At 45.0% G+C, this 21822-nt stretch overlaps 1 protein-coding gene across 9 annotated transcripts in view; it reads left to right on the top strand.

The window, feature by feature from the left end:
• Positions 1-21822, top strand: part of VAV2 (vav guanine nucleotide exchange factor 2) — a 374103-nt gene that overhangs the window by 291520 nt on the left and 60761 nt on the right. For 5 of the 9 annotated variants that reach the window (XM_029063006.2, XM_029063005.2, XM_029063008.2 and 2 more), the window contains exons 5-9: positions 5539-5641; positions 7951-7965; positions 9716-9814; positions 11811-11879; positions 17052-17152. In XM_029063006.2, coding sequence (XP_028918839.1) covers positions 5539-5641; positions 7951-7965; positions 9716-9814; positions 11811-11879; positions 17052-17152 — 387 coding nt within the window. The remainder of the gene's footprint in view (positions 1-5538; positions 5642-7950; positions 7966-9715; positions 9815-11810; positions 11880-17051; positions 17153-21822) is intronic. The other 4 variants (XM_029063007.2, XM_029063009.2, XM_029063011.2 and 1 more) reach the window with 1 other exon arrangement.

Here is a 21822-nt window from a genome sequence, read left to right as displayed (position 1 = left end):
AGAGGCCTTCCCTGACTAAGCCCTTCTTTCCTCTTCTCCCACTCTCTCCTGCATTGTCCTTCTGACTTGCTCCCTTTATTCATCCCCCTCCTGGCCCCACAGTACTGAGAAGCAGCATGGTGTAGTGGATGGAGCAGGGGCCTGGGAGTCAGAAGTTCATGGGTTCTAGTCCAGGCTTGGCCACTTGTCTCTTGTGTGACCTTGGGCAAATCACTTCACTAATCTGGGCCTCAGTTACCTCATCTGTAAAATGGGGATAGAGACTGTGAGACACGGGGCAGGGACTGTGGCAACCGATTTGCTTGTATCAACCCCAGCGCTTAGTATAGTGGCTGGCACATAGTTACGCCATCATTATTATTATTATACCTGTAATTTTATTTATTTAAATTAATGTCTGTCTCCTCCTCTAGACTGTAAACTTGTTGTGGGCAGGGAATATGTTTGTTATATTGTATTCTCCCAAGCACATAGTATAGTGCTCTGCACAGAGTAAGCACTCAGTAAATATGATTGTTTGACTGACTGACTTTGGGGTCTGGGTAGGAGCTAAAATCCACCTTTTCCTCTCCGTCCAAACTGCTACCACGTTAAAGCAATCACTCATCCCACCCCTCCTGGATTACAGCATCAGCCTCCTCGCTGGCCTCCCAGCCTCCCGTCCCTCCCCAATCCAGTCCGTACTTCACTCTACTGCCCGGATCATTTTTCCACAAAAGCCCTCAGGACATGTTTCCCCATTCCTCAAGAAACTCAAGTGGTTGCCCATCCACCTTCGCATCAAACAAAAACTCCTCACCATTGGCTTAAAAGTATTCAATCACCTGCCCCCCCAGCCTCACCTCGCTACTCTACTACTACAATCCAGCCTAAACACTTTGCTCCTCTAATGCTAACCTTCTCACTTTGCCTCTATCTTGTCTATCTAGCCTCTAACCCCTCACCCACCTCCTCCCTCTGGCCTGGAATATCCTCCCTCCTCAGATCTGACAGACAATTATTCTCCTCTCCTTCAAAACCTTACTGAGGGCACAACTCCTCCAAGCGGCCTTCCCTGACCAATCCATCCCTTTCCTCATCTCCCACTCCCTTCTGCGTTGCCCTGACTTTCTCTCTTTGCTCATCCCCGCTCCCAGCCTCACAGTACTTAGGTACATATCTTTAATTTATTTATTTATAATAATGTCTGTTTCCCCCTGCCCCCCTAGATTCTAAGCTCACTGTGGACGGGGAACCCATCTGTTTATTGTATTGTACTGTCCCAAGCACTTAATACAGTAGTCTACACACAGCATTCAATAAATAGGAATGAATGAATGGGTGAAAAAAGAAAGAAAGGGATAGGGCAGGACCCATTGGTTGTGTAGTCTGAAGGAGAAAGAATGGTTCTGGTTGTGAAGGTGATTTCAGAGTTACTCCTAACCCTGTACCAAGTCAACTCATGGACACAGGACAAATACTTCCCTCCTGGAGAAGGAAGGGTTAGTTCAAAGCAGCATGGAAAGAACACAGGCCTGGGAGTCAGAGGACCTGGCTTCTAATCCCAGTTCTGCTATGCGCCTGCGGTGTTACCCTGGGCAAGTCACTTAACTTCTCTGGACCTCAGTCCCCTCATCTGAAAAATGGGTATTAAGACTTTGAGCGCCATGCAGGATAGAGACTATGTCCATACTGATTATCTTATATCTACCCTAGCATTTATTACAGTGACTGGCACATAGTAAACACTTAACAGATATCATTTTAAAAAACAGGCAATTGTGCTCTTTTTAGAAACCATGAGAATAGCAGGTTGAAACTATGGAATAAAGCCAAGTGTGAATATAAGCTGGAATTTTCTGTTTCTGGGTCTTCCTTGTCCCTCATTATCCTGTGTCAGTTCCTTCCTCCTCCCCGCGACAAACGAAGGACACTTGATAGGAGCTCACCTGGAATAAAATTTGGTTTTTTCTCTCTCTTTTGGTTCCTAGACTAAAAAGAGCAGTTAGTGTGGCTAATATCCGGCCGGGGGTTGGAGGGCTATTTCAAACATGTTTATTTTATTTTAAAATTTATCGGGTGCGCCCTTTTTGGTAAACCATAGTTATCTCTGCACGCACGCCTCCCTCGTCCACCTGAATGTTTCCGCAACTCTGGCCATGTGACAGGCCCGCAGCAGCATTTCAGTGACTTCTGGGCAGGAGGATTACCGGAGTCATTCTTTGAACACAGGATGTGAGATTCTATCACCCTGTGAGTTTAAAGCGCCTGCTGGCACAGAGTTGAAGGAAGGCTTGGCACAGAGCCGCGGGGCTTCCCATTTCAGCAAGAAACAAGGGCTTTGTGCTCCCGTCGCCCAACAGCCCCCAGTGTCGACCAGCTTCCGGACTTTCATGCACACTCTTCTTCCTTTTCATGCACTATAGTTTGGACAGGAATCAATTCAAACCTTGAACTTCACCTGTCAGCAAAAGTTCTGAGAATCTCCATTTTCCCTTTCCTATTAATAAATCCCTCTGTCAGTCAATCAGTGGAGTTTCTTGAGTGCTTCCTGTGTGCTAGGCACTGTACTAAGCACTTGGGAAAGTACAGGACAATAGAGTTGGTAGATATGATCCCTCCCCATGAAGAGTTTACCGTCTGTTCTTCTCTCCTCCCTGCCCTCCACCTCCTCCATCCAAGTTCTGTGTTGAGGAGCCTTCTCTGTCCCCCCCACCCCCCGCAACAATCGCTTGGATTGATACAATGACTGTCTTCCTTAAAAATGCATCTCTTTTTCCAGATATTTTCTCATTTTATCTTTTTAATATCCCTGTGAGGAAGCAGCAGGTAGCATTAATCAGGTCTCGCTAATCAACACTTGCTCTGCAGATCAATTTGGCAAATTGCTGTAGCATAATTAAGAGGTGATAACAAACACAAATGAAGTTTGTCAGATTATAATGCAACCAGAATATTCCCCTAGAGCTAGTTAGATGGAAAACTGTCCATGACTCCAATCTACCTGTCACACGTACACTTCCACACCTACGTATGCTTTCCCTGGAATAGTGGTAGAATTTTCATATTCTGATCTAGAACATCTACACTACACTACATTCCCGCAGTGGGCACTGAATAAATACCATCGTCTCCCTAATGTCATTCAGTATTTTGAAATCTGCAAACTTATTTTCTCTTTCATTCAGGCTTCCTGAAAGTTCAGCAATGGGATTAATTGCTGGTATTTATTGAGTTCTTGCTGTGTGCAGAGCAGGATACTAAGCACTTGGGAGAGTACTACAATAGGACAGATTCTATTTAGTTGCCTTGATTCTATTTAGCCTTGATTCTATTTAGTTGCCATTGTTTTTACGAGATGTTCTTCCCCTTGACTCTATTTATTGCCATTGTTCTCGTCTGTCCGTCTCCCCCGATTAGACTGTAAGCCCGTCAAACGGCAGGGACTGTCTCTATCTGTTGCCGACTTGTTCATTCCAAGCGCTTAGTACAGTGCTCTGCACATAGTAAGCGCTCAATAAATACTATTGTACAGAGTTGGTAAAAAACATTCCGTGCCCCAAAGGAGCTTACAGTGTAGAGAGGAAGAGAGACAACAGACTTTAAAATAAATTATGGATAGGTACATAAGTGTTGTGGGGCTGAGGTTAGGGCAAAAACAAAGTGCTTAAAGGGAATAGATCCATTTGAATAGGCATCTCAAAAGGGAGAGGGTGTAGGGAAATTGAGGGCTTAGTCTGGAAAGGCCTGTCAGAGGAGAAGTGATTTTAATGAGCCTTTAAGGTGGGGAGAGTGGCAGTCTGTCATATATGAAGGGGAAGGGAGTTCCTGGCCAAGGAGAGGACTTGGGCAAAGGAGATAAACAAGATTGAAGTATAGTGAGTAGGTTGGTGTTAGCGAAGCTGGGACTGGATTTTCTTAGAAATTCAGCAAGATAAGCATGCGGGGGCGGTGGGGAGGCAGTGGGTATGCCATCATTGGAAGTTCTTGTTTGAGAAATGAGAAGACATGAACCAAACATAATTTTTTTGAAAAATGATCTGGGCAGCAGAATGATAACTTATTAAGCGCTTACTGTGTGTAGAGCACTGTACTAAGTGCTTGGGAAAGTACAATACAACAATAGAGTGACTATCCCTGCCTACAACGAGGTCACAGCCTAGAGCGGGGCAGACAGACATCAATACAAATAGACATCAATATAAATAGATAAAATTACAGATATATACATAAGTGCTGTGGGGAGAAAATTGGGTTGGACACAGTCCGCATGGGGCTCACAGTCTTAATCCCTATTTTCCAGATGAGGTAACTGAGGCAAAGAGAAGTGAAGTGATTTGCCCAAGGCCACACAGCAGACAAGTGGCAGCGTTGGGATTAGAACCCACGACCTTCTGCCTCCCAGGCCTGGCTTTTTTTACTACACTGAGCTGCTTCCCTATCCCTTATTCTTACCTTATCCCCCTCAATTCGGTCAGCCCACAGTTCTCCCGACCTCAAAGCCCTTCCAAAAGCCCACCTCTTCTAGCATGCCTACTCAGATTGATTCCCAACATCCCAGGTGCATCCATCACCCCAATATCCACTCTTAGCACTTGGTGTATTTAATTTCTATCCTCAGCACTTTTGTATAGGTATGTAATTTTATATGTATTTTCAGTGTATATTTTCAAGCAATTTGGTCCCAATGTGTATATCCTACTTCCTGGTTTTTATCTTTGTTTATCCTCCTGCATTTACTGCTTTAAATTATAAGCTTTCTGAGGATAGGAAAAGAGTATCTCAGTCACTGTTCATACATTGTTAGTACAGCACCTAGCCCTCAGTAGGCACTCAGTACCACTGATTGATTCTGTAATCGGGGGCAGAATTTTCCTTTTGGGGTTGAAAGGGAAGATCATTCAGCTAGTGATTTCTAGCTACCTATTGTTGAAAAGACTAGTTGGTGACTTCTTTCTTCAACAGTAAAGGTGGTTACTTGAATTGTGTGGATAGTTCTCTCACCATTTCACTCTGGGTGGGTTGATCAGATTGGTTCCTGTGTAGATCCAGCCCAGGAGGCCCATATGGTGAGGTTTTACAATCAGGCCTTTTTTTTTGAACTTCTGAAGACCCCCTGGCCACTCTTGTGGGGAGGGGAGGGGGACTGAGTGGGAGGGCAGTGAGTGCATAATAGGCGGTCAATAAACATCAACAGTCAGCAACTAATCGTGTGTGTTTGGGGTGGGGCAGAGAGAATCAACAGTCTCTAAGGGTATAGAGAGCAAATTGACGTGGCTAGGAAAAGAAGAGTAGGGAGAGTGTGTTGAGAAAGAGTTGGCCTGCCCCTCTAAAGAGGCCCCAGTCCCGTCACATTCCTGAGCCAGCATTAATGGGACATCCTAAACACCCCACCCCCCCACCCCCGATGCCACAAACTCACATTTAGGCTTGGACCAATTTGTCAGCTTATTCTGTTGACCAGCTACCTCCAGTGGATTACCGCTGAGGAACTGGCAGCCTCTTGGTTCACTTGCTCTATCTGTTATTTCTTTCTAACTCATTTTACTTTTGTTCCAGTGAACATGATCTGGGAGAGGATATTTATGATTGTGTCCCCTGTGAAGATGAAGGTGATGACATCTATGAAGATATTATTAAAGTGGAAGTTCAGCAGCCCATGGTAAACTTCTTCAGCATTTTCATGGTTCATCTGGGAGGAAGAAAGCAAAAATCTATTGATATACATCTCCTCTCATTATTGGCTCTGGCTTTTTGCAACTAGTGTTTATGTCCAAATGATAAGGAGCGCCATTAACATTTGTAGGATTTCTTAACGCGTTGCCATGGTATTCTCTTCCAAAGGATTTGCAAAGTTCTACATCCCCGTTGTGAGCTCTGCATTAAAAATAGTAACTTGGTACCCAGTCCAACACAGCACGTATCATCTTATCCTTTTGTAAGGAGAGAGATGAGACTGATAACTGGCTCAATTAGCCAGCTGTGCATCTTTTATGTTACAGGAAAGGCATTTTTGCTTGCAAGCAAGTGTTTGCTAATCATGTCTTGGAGGCCAGTTTCCCTCTGCATATTTTGATTGCGCAGAATGGTTGGGTCTGAGGTGAGGGACCTGAGACTAGGAGAGAGAGTTGACAGTCTCAGGTCTTCGGCCTTCCTTCTCTGACCCATTGCCCAAGAGGTTTTTGAATCAGCACGGGTGTGCGTGCACGTGCATGTGTGTGTGTGTTTGTTCACCGAGACCATGTGCTTTCATCAAACAAAATGGGAAATTACTCCGAAAGTGAATGTGTTTATTCTTAAGTGGAGTATGAACCAGCTGGTGATGGTAAAACAAAAAGGCAGAAAAATATTTTTGAGAGTGCCTTCCAAAGACATTCCTGCTCTTGATGCAGGGCCTGTTGATCCTACTGGGGGAAGTGTAATCAGTACCTGGCAAAGCCCATACTTTACCTCCCACGCAATTGGATGCCAGTTATGAGCGGAAGGTGGATTCTAATTTCAGCTGGGAAGTGAGCCGGGGATGCCCGGCTCTTCCAAGCCCCATGGAAACAGCAGAGTGTGCGAGAGAAGCTTATTCTGCTTTCTTCCTTCACTCTCCAAATGCACTGGCATCCCTTCCTTGTCTATACTTTCCTCAGCTAAATTCCACCCCACGTCTAGCCAGGTGCTCATGTGGCCACTTGGAGATTGCCAGTCCACAGTTTAGGGCCTGGAGAAGGTGTCACTGGGGAAGGAGGTTTTCTGGGATGAAAGAACAGAACCTATAGGACTTAGTGATCCCAAGAGCCAGTGATCCCTGGATCCAGGGATCCCAAGGCCAGTGATCCCAGAGCCAGGGTTTCCAGAGCCAGTGATTCCAGAAGCAAAGAATCCCTGACCTGCTGTGCTCCTGAGCCATCCCTGGTGTGACTCTTAGCATGGCTAATCATCCCAGACACAGTTGATTGCTCAGTTCGTTCCCCTCCCCTTCTCCCCACTCCTTAGCGTTACCCAGGTCCGTGCCTTATTGACTGACCAAAGATCCCTCTGCAGACTGGGCTGAATTTTGCAATTAATAAGATTAAGAAAGTTTTAGTCTTGGTTTTTAATAACCTTCCTCCTTAAGACATTCCTGATATCGGTGTTTCTAGCTTTGTGGGCTATGGGAATGAAGACACCAATGAAAATGGAAATTCTAAAAGCGTACAGAACCAGAGCATTCCATAATGTATATCACAGTGTAAATCTCCACTGATTCAGATCCAGATGCACACATAAATATCTCTATAAGTATCTTCAAAAGCATTGTGTGTTTATGTGTGTGTGCGCGTGCCTATGCATAAGAAAGACAGAGAGGGTAGCTCTCCTCTCTGAACTGATTGTGTATTTTTCCTTGACCAGGATTATCTTCCCGTTTAGGAGTTTTTTTATTCTTAAAATGAACATGAAAAGTCCAATTTATTTTAAAAGCTTGCCAGGAACTGTAAGGGTAGATTGCTTAACTGACTTCTAAGAATAAGATGGATGTGTTACAAGTGCTTCTTTGTGCAGCTTCTCAATCTACCAGCCAAAGGACTGGCGCATATAGAGGGCTACTGCTCTGCTAATCCCAGGCAGCATGAAAGTAATGTTTCCCTTCCCATCGGCATCCTCTTTGGACTAATTCTAGATTTTGCTGGAGCAGACAAACCACCTGTTCCTTACTCTGATATATAAGGTCCTTAAGGAAGATGAAACCCAGAGATCCCTCTGAAGAGCTCAAAATTTACTAAGCACTCAGTAAATGTCCTGCCCTTTTCCCAGCATTCGGGCACCCCTGTCTTCTCCACAGTGTGTAGTGTATATATGTGTGAGTCTAAATGAGATTTCAATTTACATTCTTATATCATGGAACTAAATGTCTGCAAAACGTACCTCTGCATTTACAGTATGGCTTGAAATGCCAAGGAGATATGCTAATTGGTTCTGCTTGTTATTTTTACATGCTCTCAGATTAGATATATGCAGGTAAGTAAAAGATGTTGGCCGAGCCATCTTGGTTTCTGATGATATTGCATCTCATAAGTGCTGCTAAAGGCATAGAAATCTAAAATATGCCCAGAGACCTCCTAGAGCAGGGTGAGGTGTGTGACAGAAGAATTGCTCTTGACACAGGAGCAGTGCCTTGTTGTACCGAGAAGCTCAGTCACTCTATCAGTCAGTCGTATTTAATGAACGCTTACTGGGTAGAGAGAACTGTACTAAGCACTTGGAAGAGTACTATATTGTTACTACAATACAACAGGCACAGTCCCTGCCTACAACAAACTTGTAGGACTCAATGTTTATTAGTGCACTCCAAAACCTGGATGTTTCGCTGGCTGCCTTCCGATACTTGCTACCCAGGGTCCTGGAAGACTTTGCTTCTGTGTTTCAGAGATGACAGTTTCCCCATTTCCTCTCTAGAGGATGACAAAGTCAGTGAGGTGGCTAGGGAGTTCAGTTCCCCAAGAAGGACTGTATTTCTGAGCCTGTCCCATTCTACCAAAGGCTTTCAGTTTATGCATTTCCACTTCAAGACTCAATCAGCTGTCCTCCCCTCCAGGACTTGTAGCCTGAAACCTTCGCTATCTCTGCCAAACCCTCTGCAAAGTCCTGTCGTAGCAGCTCTGTGATCAACATCCCCATTCCAGAGAGCCGGGCCAGCCCTCTGCCATTCTTGTCCGGGCACCTTCCCTTGTTTTAGACTGGCACCCTTTGCCCATTTTCCTATTTTTGTTGGGCAAGATGATGTCTCTCCCTCCCCCACCCTGCTTTACTTTTAAAACCACATGAGGATTGGCTTGCCTGCCTTCTTGAATTAACTTCCCTGAAAGAAGGGCTTGGGAGAGGCTGAGATCTTCCTTGACATAGAGAACTGCCACTGATCTTGCAGAATTTGGAGAAATGAAGGCTTGAAGATTTGATCACCTTTCGCCACTTGGCATTATGTCCCTTGGATTTGTATCTAGTTCTAGATGATACCCCGAGATCTTATCTTCCCTCCGCCACCAGTCAGTGAAGCAGTCCCAACCTGTAAAGGTATTTGTGAATTTTGCTTTCACGAGAGCGAGAGGGTGAAACTTGGTGAATACCAAAGGGTGTCTCAGAAAAAACACAGGCAGCCATGTTAGTTTTTGGTAGACCAGAAGATTCAATGTTTGTGCCCTATTATCTTTCATTCATTCATTCATTCATTCAATAGTATTTATTGAGCGCTTACTATGTGCAGAGCACCGTACTAAGCGCTTGGAATATACAATTCGGCAATAGATAGAGACAACATTCCAGGTGGCCTGGGGATTCCTTTTAGAAATTAAAGAGGCATACACACTATCTCAGCATTTTTGAGAAGAATGTGTGGCCTAACCGAAAGTCCAGTTTGAAAGGGATTTTGATTGCAGAATTCCTGAGCCCTGGATTCAACTACTCCAGGCAAAATTTAGTCAATCAGTCGTCTGTGGGTTAGGTGCAGTATTTCTGGGGTGGTGATGGAAAATAGTAGCAGTCAGCCTTTGCCCCTTCTATTTTTTTGCCTCCACCCCACTGCCCATGGATGTTCCCTGGTCCCCAAATTCCTTAACCCAGAGGTTCTGCCCAGTGGCCTAGGCTTGGGGTGTTGACCTGGCCTATTTGGAGGGAGTTGGCCTGGTTAGGGATTGGGAGTTATTCTAAGGTAAGGAACCCGATCCACTGCAGAGCTGAGGACCCGTCAACATGGAATATTCTCTTTCTGCAGAAAATGGGAATGACAGAGGATGACAAGAGAAATTGCTGCTTGCTAGAGATTCAGGAAACTGAGGCCAAATACTACAAAACACTTGAAGACATTGAAAAGGTGAGCCTGCATCTTTTCAGCGTTTGGATTTTGATTTCCCATGACCATTTTGTGACAAAGTACAATCTGGAAGAAGCTGTGGATGCTGGTTTCATCTTACATGGCTAGCTTCAGGAATGGGACCATTGTGTGCATTGAGTGGGTACCACTTCTGGAATGTGGTATTTTTTGCACAACATGGGTTAGCCTGGGGTAATCCAGAAATCCCAAGAGAACTGATGCACCACTGTATAAAAAAAAAAGAAAAGGGGGGTTTTCTTGGAAGATTGATTACTTTCTGCACAACTGGGGCTGTGTGTCTGAGATGAACAGTGAATCTGGCAGTTGGCTTCTCACCACCAAATTCCATTTATTTCATGCTTTTCTCAAAAGTGTTGAAGCAGGACTGATTTGTCAGAGAAAATAATTGGATTAAAAGTAACATTCCCCTGCATGCATTCATGGTTTTTAATTGGAGTTGGTTAATTATTATGTTCCCTTGTAAAACAAAGACTTTTAGGAACCAGGTGATGTAATCCATACATTATACTATAAACTTCATGAACTACAGATCCTCCAGGAGTTATAAATACATTAGCAAAGTCAGAACCCACATTTTCTCTATTGTTTCATGTCACCTCACTCATATTCTTCCAAATCTTTAATGTTCTCATTTGGGAGAAAAAACCAAAGCACCCCAATTTTGTCTTATATAAATGCTTAATTTCATATTGGCAATTTGTTCTGAGCTGATACAAACTTCAAATTGTGGACAAGATTCTAGAAGCTCAGTGAATGCTTTCCAGTCAATAGTGAATTTGGGACAAAATCACAGTCAAGGGCATCACTTTCAGTAAGGGAACATGAACTGGGTTCACTGATGCTCATTCACTCACCAAGGCTTCTCAGGCCATAATTATCTGAGTCATTTTTTCTTGGGAAGATCTGAAGGTCGAACTAGCTTGGCCCAAGAGTCAGGGTGGATTCCCATGATGCATCATGCATGGAGGGGCACTCAAGGGGTGGAATATAAGTGGAATTTACTCACTCACTCGCTCACTTTTTCATCAGCTGTGTGATTTTGGGCAAGTCACTTAACTTCTCGGTGCCTCCATCACCTCATCTGTGAACTGGGGATTAAGTCTGTGAGCCCTATGTGGGACAGCCTGATTACCTTGTATCTACCCCGGCACTTAGAACAGTGTTTGGCACATAGTAAGCACTTAACAAATACCATCATTGCTATTATTAATAATATTATTAACATTCATTGAGCCTTCTGCATGCAGAGCACTTGGGAAAATTCGATAGAAGTAAAAGTCACCATCTCTGACCTGGAGGAAGGTTAATCGTCTGAGGTGCAGTTTTGTGGGCTTCCTGGTACTTTGTATGGTAAAACTGGAGGGGAGTCATCAGTGGGGGCGGAAAAGAATGAGGAGATGCTATAGGTGGCACTCAGCAGCCTGTCACTATATTAATGTCTATCTCCCCTTCTGGACTGTAATCTTGGGAATGTTTATTGCTGTATTTTACAGTTCTTTGCACACAGTAAGTGCTCAGTAAGTACGACTGAATGGATGGATGGTTGAATGAATGAATCTCAAGCCTCCTGCTCACCATCCCTCTCTCTTCAGAAATGTGTAGTTACTTCAGAGTCAGTGAGTCTCTCGAATTTATTGAGTGCTTACTGTGTGCAGAACACTGTACTAAGCTCTGGGGAGAGTACAATACAATAATAAACAGATGCATTCCCTGCCCACAATGAGCTTACAGCCTAGAGGGGGAGGCCACTGAGCCTCACAGGGCACTAGGCAGATTCCTGCAAATCATTCTCACAGGGTCTGACTGCTCCCAGGAGGATGGGAATGGGTAGTTCGAGCATTCAATTCAGGCCTTGTGGTGGCACCTCACTGAACTTCTTGATTAAGTCTCTCCTGATGGGGGCAGGTCTCGGGAATCTTCATCCTGGAGGTGACAACAGAAATAGCTTATGAGGCTGTTTGCTTCTATCTTCCAGAACTACATGAATCCTTTGAAGCTGGTACTGAGCCCTCTCGACATGGCAGCTATTTTTATCAATTTGGAGGTAATGATTGTAGCGTGATCGGTTTAATCAAGGTCGGCTCTTTGGAAGCACATCACATTTCCTCAGGAAATGGTGCATTGCTGAAACCATCCTACATAATCATTCACATTCTTGCTAATGGTTCCAGGGGTGTGGTGGGTGGGTGGGGGGGGGGACGGATTTTCCTCTGGGGAAGTGAACTTGGCCAAATTTGTGGCTCATGGAAAACGGCCCCCTGAGCCAACACCCTCAGTGGGGAGAAAGGTGAGAGCGGCACAGTATTCATTCATTCATTCATTCAATTGTATTTACTGAGCGCTTACTGTGTGCAGAGCACTGTTCTAAGCGCTTGGAAGTACAATTTGGCAATAGATAGAGACAATCCTTACCCAACAGCGGGCTCACAGTCTAGAATGGGGAGACAGACAACAAAACAAAACAAGTAGACAGGCATCAATACCATCAAAATAGATAAATAGAATCATAGAGTAATAAATATATACAAATCTACACAAGTGCTGTGGGAAGGGGTTAGAGCAGAGGGAGGAAGTTGGGGCAATGGGGAGGGGAGGAGGAGCAGAGGGAAAGGGAGGGCCCAATCTGGGAAGGGCTCCTGGAGGAGAGTAGCTCTCAGTAGGGCTTTGAAGAGGAGAAGAGAGTTAGTTTACCCAGAACCAGGCTGAGTTGGGCAAAACACAACCTGTGGGCTGACTCTGGCCTCCTAATCGATTGCACCTGGCCCACTCCCTGCCATCTGTGTCAACACCATCAGACTCCAAATCAGCCACGGCTGCATTTATCACCCTCCTTGCATGCCAGCATCCGAAAACAGTGGCCCCCGGTGTTGCTGACTGCCTCTGGCTAGTTCACAGACATTTAGGAGCCACTCTAGTGAAAGCAACCACACTTCTGTAGCTCAGACACCCCTTACCTCCAGCTTTCCTCCTGACAGCCAGGTGGCTTTGAATCATGGTCACCTGTGAGACTTAAAATTCCAAAAGTGGCCCTCTGGCCATGCAATTGCCCTTCCTGTCAGGACGATGGCAGCCAATCTCTCAGGGTGGTCTCGAGTTCTGGAACCTCGCTTTATATTCACTAGTTGTAGAATACTAATAATAGTTGTAGTGTTAATAGGAAATAAAAAGGACTGATAATGTTCCTTGTCTGATGATCTTGTTGTTAAAATGGTGAAAACCCCTTTAACATTAGAAACAGTGATAGTGGGAAGAGCACGGGCATGGGAGACAGAGGACATAGGTTCAAATCCTGCTCCACCACTTGTCTGCTGTGTGACCTCAGGCAAATCACTTAACCTCTGTGACTAAGGCCTTAGTTACCTCATCTGTAAAATGAGGATTAAGACTGAGCCCTGGGACAGGTATTGTGGCCAGAACGGTTACCTTGCATCTATCCCAGAGCTTAGTACAGTGCATGTACACGGTAAGCATTTAGCAAATACAATACAAAAATCAATATATTCTGTTCATTGGTAGTCCACATTTTTTTGCTATACATTATGAATTGACTGCTCTTAGGAAATTAGGGAATATTTTGTCCCACAGATGTGTGTCTTTTTGGATACAACATGACTGTAGTGTCAAAAAAGGAAATAGTGGTTTGCATCTGTACAGTGCCGATCAAAAAGCACATAACATAAATGCTATACTATGTATAATAGATATACTTCAGCATATATATCATATCCACTGTATACTGTAGTATACTTGCACTATGAGAAGCAGCGTGGCTCAGTGGAAAGAGCACGGGCTTTGGAGTCAGAGGTCATGGGTTCGAATCCCAGCTCTGCCACTTCTCAGCTGTGTGACTGTGGGCAAGTCACTTAACTTCTCTGTGCCTCAGTTCCCTCATCTGTAAAATGAGGATGAAGACTGTGAGCCCCACGTGGGACAACCTGATTCCCCTGTGTCTACCCCAGCGCTTAGAACAGTGCTCTGCACATAGTAAGCGCTTAACAAATACCAACATTATTATTACTATGCTAGATATACCATAGTATAGAGACATAGTATACTCTAGACCAGTTTACCATACATAGGGTTTGATTAGGCCAAAACCCTTGCCTTTTGGGAGAACTGAATGTATATTACAATGCCTGGAGGTAGGAGGACATGTGAAATTGCAGACAAGACTAGTAAGGTAGATCTGGGAATCAATCCCATAGAGGTGGTAGGTAAAACCATGAGAGCAGATCAGCTCTCCCGAGGGAAATTGAGAAGAGAAATGTTCCCGGAATAGAGCTTTGAAGACCACCCACGATTAAGGAATTTGAGGCAGAGGAAAAGCCAGTGAAAGTGACTGGCCAGAGAAGTAAGAAGAGAATCAGGATAACATTGTGTCAGACAAACCAATGTCAGATAGTGATTCCGGGAGAAGGGAGGCCCAGTGTCAGAAGCAGCTGAGAAATCAAGAGGATTAAGAGAGATTAGAATCCATTAGATTTGGCAAAGAAGAGATTATTAGTGACCTCTGAGTCGAGGGAGCAAAAATTGGATTGTAAAGCGTCCAGAAGGGAGCTTAAAGGAGAGGAAGTGCAGTTTGAACAGGAATTGGAAGAGGTAAATGGGATGACAGATGAATGAGGCAATGGGATCCAGCGAAGTTTGTGTCTTTAGACTAGGGGAGATGTGGACGAGGCTGAGAGACGAAGAAGCCTTCAGCAAGTGAGTGATTGAAGGGTGGCAGACAGGGAGGGTAGAGGGTTGACATAGGTGTTTTCAGGTGTGAAGAAATGGGATCAGAGAGCCCTGGTGGGATGATAGATTTTATAAGCAGTTGGGAGAGCTCTCAAGGAATGGACAAGAAGAATAAGATGAGGTGAGATATGGAGACTGGGGGGAGATGTGGAGGCAAGGGGAAGATTTGGGAGAGCTCATGCCCGATGGTTTCAACTTCAGGTCATTAGAGGTGAGAAAAGTAAGAGGAGGGGGCCTAGTATTTCAGGAGGTAGGAAAGATCTAGAATTCCTGGTCGGGGCAATGGGCCATGGGGTTGAAGAGGGAGGAGAAGTAATGTTTCTAAGTAGACAGAGGCAGAGTTATAGCAAATAATCATTTGAAGGTCACCCACTGACTGGATATCAGTCAACCGTGCTTCATGGCATGAACACAGGAACGCAAGAAATGTAGTGTGGGGTAGTCCGGGGCTGATCAGGGGTTGTATGTGATTAACAGAGTGACTGGGGGAGAGTAAGGTAAGGGGGTGAGCTCTGCAGAGAGGGCAGAATTATGGGTGTGGATTTGTGCATTAAGAGAGGGAAGGTTGGGTAGGAAGGCCAAATGGTATAAGTTTTGCTGGGAGGGACAGTGTGGTAGAAAAGGCAGGTTAGGAGGTTGTTTTCAGAGAGTGGGATTTCATAGTTGCAGAAGTAAAAAGTGGCATACTGATTTGTGAGGATGTCCAGGTGTGTCCAAGATGGTGAGTGAGTCAGTTGAGGTGAAGAAAGAGGTCAGCAGAGTTGAGGAGTAAGAGAAACGGGCAGCTAGGCAGTCATTGAGAGTCTCCTCATAGATGTTAGAGTCCTCAAGGATCAGTGTAGGGGAGGAGGAGAGAAGGAAGGAGAGAAAGAATGTGAGAAAGGCATCAAAACTGCTCAAAAAATTGGAGGTGGGTCAGGGTGATAGCTGATGGCATCTAGTAATTAGTATCAATCAATCAACCAATGGCATTTATGGAGTGCTTACTGTGTGCAGAGCGCTGTAATTAATACTTGGGAAAGGTACAAAATACTAGAATTAGTAGACACAATACTTGCTCACAACACAGTGACCATGGCCTAGGTGAACAGAGCATGGGCCGGGAAATCAGAAAAACCTAGGTTCTAATCCCAGCTATGCCATTTGTCTGCTGAATGACCTTGGGCAAGTCACTTCTTTGTGTCTCAGTGGCCTCATCTGTAAAATGGAGATTAAGACTGTGAGCCCTATGTGGGGCAGGGATTGTGTCCAACCTGACAACCTTGTATCTACCCCAGTGCTTAGTACAGTGCCTGGTACATAGTAAATGTTTGACAAATAACTTAAAAAAATGAAAAAGGAACCTACAGAGTGGTAGAAGACAGCGTGGCTCAGTGGAAAGAGCACGGGCTTGGGAGTCAGAGGTCATGAGTTCGAATCCCGGCTCTGCCACTTGTCAGCTGTGTGACTGTGGGCAAGTCACTTCTCTGTGCCTCAGTTATCTCATCTGTAAAATGGGGGTTAACTGTGAGCCTCACATGGGACAACCTGATTACCCTGTATCTCCCCCAGCGCTTAGAACAGTGCTCGGCACATAGTAAGCGCTTAACAAATACCAACATTATTATTATTTTGATGTGGACTTCAACCGAAGAAAAGGTGAAGGAGGGTGCAGGTGAAGGGGTAGTGCAAAAGCGGCAATGAGGATTGAGGAGCGGTCAAATCCTCCCTCTTTCCCTGGGAGTTGGAGAGGGAGAGGGAGAAGGTGAGGCTCCCTTGAGAGAGAGCAAAGGGGGAAGACAGCATCATCTGAAAGACTCAGGGCTCAGTGATGATAGAGAGGAGCAGTGACTGGGACAGGAAACAGTCAAGGATGAAGGGGAGGTTGTCCATGTTGAAGCGGGTTTTGTATGGAGGAGCAGGTTGGATGGGAGTGAGCTGTCATGGTGCAAGGCTGAGGTTGGATGGTTTGGAGCAGTAGTGAGAGAAGAGGACAGGGATGTGGTGAGTGGTAAGAGGGGTAGATGAGGTCATGGTGAAGGCCCAGATAGTCAAAGACCACAGCTTCCAGTCGCTGGTCCCCAGTGACCGGAGCTCCCAGCCGACTGGCTTGGCCGGAGATGCAACAGCCCAGGCGATTGGTCAGGGAAGGTGAAGAACGAGCCGTAGAGTTCGCTTTTGACTGTGGGAAGCGGGGCAGCTCTCTGGGATTGGTCTCACTCTTGTGAAAGCTTAAATGCAGGCTGTTGGACGGCTCCCTTCAGACCTAGTAAAGGGAATTTAATGTGCTCAAAACTCGTACATGTATTTATCATTGTCTAACCTTCTAACTTAATTACCCCTTTGTATTTATGGTGATTCAGAGATATGTCTCACCCGAGTCTCTTGCAGAAAAGACAGTTAATAGAAATGGAGGGGATGGCAGGATGACTTACTGCAAACAAATGTTCACGCCGCTGTATGTGGGGGCGTTAATGTAGTGTTTGTTTCTTTTGCTTAGGACCTAATTAAAGTGCACAACAGTTTTCTACGGGCCATCGACGTCTCGATGATGGCTGGAGGAAGCAGCCTGGCAAAAGTTTTTCTGGAATTCAAAGAAAGGTAAGCTATTGTAAATCATTCAGGGACAAAGACACAGCTCACACAAGGGGGACGATGAATGGAGGCTCAAGGCAGACCGCGAGGGTTTTTTTGTGTGCATGGAGGTGGGGAGAAGGCGATATTAGGAAAGGGATGTGGGAACTGTTCTTTCCACACACCAAAACCAAGCCAGTCAGCCTACAGAGGCTCATGTCTGACATCCTGGCTTTGTAGGAGGACTGTGGGGCTGGAGAGAAGAGTGGGAGACTGTCTGATGAGAATTTAGTCATTACAGGAATTGAACTGGAAGAGCTGGCAGAGTCTGCCTGGGAAAGGCCAACATTGCCTTCCCAGAGAATCCTAAACCCACATGTTCCTTGAGACGATTCCAGTCTGCAATGCTTTTTGCAATCCCAGGAAAAGGATGTTTGCAACCAGTGTTGTAATCTGGGGGGAATCAACTTGAAACCGAGCAGACACTGAGTTTTGGGCCTTGAAAAGTACTTCAAAAAGTACCGAAGATGATGCTACTCAAACGGCAGTCAGTTTGATCCAACTTTATGGAGCCTTTTCTAGCCAACTCTGTCACTTCAGCGAAATCTGATTTTTCCCAAAGTATAACAGGGGATGTATCTGGCCTAGCACATTTCAACTGAACACCTCCACCCATAAAAGCCACAAAGGTGGTCCTTTTACCCCCAGATGTCCACCAATAGAAGGAGAGAATAACCGATACCCCAACCGAACACATATAGAGCCAAAGTAAACCTTAAATCTAGTCATTCTTTTTCATATTAAAGAAACCCAGCAACTATCTAATGCAACAAGCAAGGAAACAGTTTAACAAGGAAAGGTGAGGGGAGTCTAATATTACCAGGGACTTATCCAGGGAGTCAGAGTCAAGTACAACCTGGTGTGTTATAGCCTATCACTACTAGTGTTTCCAGTTTCCATACTGATAATAATAATAATAAGTACAGGATACATATGAGAAAATCAGGTCAGACACAGAATAATAATAACTGTGATATCTGTTAAGTGCTTACTAAGTTTCAGGCACTGTTCTAAGCACTAGGGTAGATATAAGACAATCACGTTGGACACATTGCTGTGAGGCAGGACTAAGCAGGGAGGAGAATAGATATTTAGTCTCAATTTTACAGATGTGGACATCAATCCACAGAGAAATTCAGTGACGTGCCCACAGTCACACAGCAGATAAGTGGCTGAGCTGGGATTAGAAGACAGGTCCCTTAACTCCCAGGCCTGTACTCTTTCTTCTAGGTCACACCGCTTCTCTGATGGAAAAGTATTAATCATCCTCACAAGGCATGAAACTTGATGATCTGGGTTAGAGCTAGTGAACGATGGGCCCAGCATGAGAGCTGATGGAAGGGTATAAAACATTAACTCCACTCCCTGGATGGGCATTGAGGCAAATGCTTATCATGCAATAACAGTCACACACCTCCAAATAAATCCCACCATCAGCTCCATCTTCAAGTATATATATGTAATATGAATGTATATAGGGATCATGGGTGGTTTTTTTTTACTATGCCTTTGAGACCGGTTGGTCTCTGCCTTAGATTGGCTTACCTCCTTCTCAGTCAGTAAGGGGATTCAATGCATCCTGTTTGGTTCTAAAAGGGAAAGCCTATTGAAATCTTTCTCTCAAACTTGGCAGCTTCCTGTGAGCAGGAAACGTGTCTACCAACTCTGTTGTATTGTACTTTCCCAAGCAGTTAGTATAGTGTGCTCTGCATACCGTAAGTGCTCAAAAATATGACTACTGAATTTTCAACAAAAAGCATTCCCCTCCTGCTGCAAAGAGCTCACCAGAGCTCCAGTGGGTCAATCATTTGGGGAGGGGGTAACCCTCGCAAGAGAACAATTGTACCCCAAACCAGCCTCCCTGTATTTTGCAGGAGAACCGTGGTGCTCAGTGCAAGGCAGGAGTCTTTAGTCTTTTACTTTCCTTGTGGAAATCTTGGTGGTGGTACTGATGAATGAACAGGAGCCTCCGAAAAGTTGAAGAAGTTAGATAAAAATCCTTTAATATCCTTAATCCAATCAGAGGCTGTGGCTTGCTTCCAGGGCATTATTCCGGTGGGATTAAACCAGCGTCTAGACATAGAAATGTCGTCCGTCAGGCAGTCGATAACTCCAGAAATACCATCTGCATTCATAACCAGCATTAGGTCAGATATTTTATTATGCATTATGCTTCCCTGAGAAAGTAAATATTTATGAAGGGAAAATAAGTCATTTAGAAGAGAATGCAGAAAACATTTTTATGGCTTTTGAAAGGTGGGAGGGGTCTAGGGTGAGGCTAGGGACGAATAAATAAAAAAGAGCACTGTCATAGGCTCCAAATAAGCACGTGTCCACTCACTTCCATTTCAGCCCAAGTCCACTCTTCTTTGTGCAGAAGGCTCTAGGCAGGGACCCTGTGTTCTGGGGCAGAATTGGTCTTGATGGGAAGCCCCTTAGGCATCAGAAGCCACCTTGAATTCACAGACTCTCAGGGCCCTTCTGCTTAGGCTGCCCCACCAAAATCTAATGCACACTGTCCTCTCAGAAAAGCCAACCCTTTTACAGACATTTCAGGCCATTATTTCCAAGGGATGAACTGGTTGCTTGTGCCTCCTCGGTTAGCCACGTAGAGGAGGTAGGAGTCACCACCGCTCCTTGAATGGAAGCTCTGGGTGTGCAGGGAATGCATCACTTTTTTGTGGGTACTGGCCAGAGAATGACTTCAATGTGTTGCCGCATAATGGGTGTTCAATAAATACTGTTACTCTTACTACTACTGGGTTTAGAAGAATTCTGAGGATTTATCCATGCCAGCTGCCTGACCTACCCATCAGTTGCCAGTCCTCCTGCCCAGCCCTAATCAGCATGGCCTAGAGGATAGAGCACAGGCCTGGGGTTCAGAAAGACCTGGGTTCTAATACTACCTTCACTACTTTAGGCTTTGTGACCTTGGACAAGTCACTTCACTTCTCTGTGCCTCAGTTCCCTCATCTATAAAATTGGAATTACTGCTCTGAGCCCCACGTGAGACATGGACTGTGTCAAAATTGATTAGCTTGTATCTACCCCAGGGCTTCGTAGAGAGCCTGGCACACAAGTTCTTAACAATTATTATTATTATAGTCTCATTCCAGGAATTGGCAAGGTATTTTAGTGGAAAGAGCACAGGTTTGCCAGGTGCCCACCCACCTGGTCGTTTGCCAGTCCTCCTGCTAAACACTAATCAGCATGATCTATAGAATCAGCAGAGCCTAGTGGATAGAGCACAGATCTGGAAGTCAGAGGCCATGGATTCTAATCCCAGATCCACCACTTGACTATGTGACCTTGGGCAAGTCACTTAACTTCCTCATGCCCCAGTTTCCTCATCTGAAAAATGGGGATTCAATTCTGATCTCCCTCCCACTTTAGACTGTGAATCCCATATGGGGCAGGGACTGTGATCAAACTGCTCATCTGGAGCTTAGCAGTATTTGTCACATAGTAAATAAGTATTAATGCCATTACTATTATTATTACTAAAAGCTATTTGCTGGCTGGGGGCCTATACAAGGTCCCTTACCTCTCCCTGCTAGCTGCAGTAGGCTGACCTTGGCCCTTCCTTCCCAAAGTAGGATTCTGAAGAAGATGGAAGCCGGTTCCAAACTCTCCATCCCAGTCAGCAGGAAATACCTACTCTGAGTGAGACATTTTCCCTTCCTCTGGGCTAACTAGCTGAGAGAGTAATTCATTCATTCAATAGTATTTATTGAGTGCTTACTATGTGCAGAACACTGTACTAAGCGCTTGGAATGTAAAATTCGGCACTAGATAGACATAATCCCTGCCCAATGATGGGCTTAGAGTCTAATCGAGTAATCAGTTGTCAGAGGAGGAGAAGGAAGAGAGGAAATAGGGATAGGGCTTTGGTCATTCCATTTTACAGAGGATGTGGAGAAGCTGGAGAGGGTCTAGACAACAGTAACTGACACAGTCGATTCAGATAATTTGTCACTGGCCATTTTGCAACTATGCAAACCAGTACTTCATCTGAAAAATAAAATCTGTTGAGATCATGCTTTTTGGACAATTACTGGTGGTCTGGAGTACATTAACAGTAAAATAAGTCTTTCCCACAACTTTGGGTAATTAGATGATTTTTAAAAATATATATTTGATTTTCATTGCTTTATTGTCAATGAATTGCAGTGGACAGTAGCTTTCTCCTCTCCAAACCGTCAGTCTCCCCCACAATCCCTTTAACATTTCCTCAGAAGGCCCAATAGGGGACTTCCAGTATATGTACGGATTTCAGGGCTAATCCAGGAACTCCTCATGGAGACATGTAGGCATTTTCCTGCTTAAAGTCGGGAGTAGGACCAGCTGAGCTTTTGAGTTCCATTTCCAACTCTGCGTTTGCCACAGCAAGTTTGACAAAAAGAGGGAGAGAGTTGGAGTAGTGAGTCAGACAGGGCCTGGTGGTGACCTTCTGTGTATCTTATTGGGTTGCATCAGTTGCCCAGGAGGTGGTGGGGGTTGGGAGGGGCCGAGGGGGTGGGCAAGTACATCAGGGACTGCTGGAAAAAAGAGCTGTTTAGTCTAGGAAGTCCCTGGTCTGACCTCCTCCTGGGAGGCCGCAGCTGTGCTTCGTGGGGGGATTTTGGTGGCGGAGACCT

This window comes from Ornithorhynchus anatinus, chromosome 4 (assembly GCF_004115215.2).
Source record: "Ornithorhynchus anatinus isolate Pmale09 chromosome 4, mOrnAna1.pri.v4, whole genome shotgun sequence".
NCBI classification, from domain to species: domain Eukaryota; kingdom Metazoa; phylum Chordata; class Mammalia; order Monotremata; family Ornithorhynchidae; genus Ornithorhynchus; species Ornithorhynchus anatinus.
This window is presented reverse-complemented; position numbering and strand designations above follow the sequence as displayed.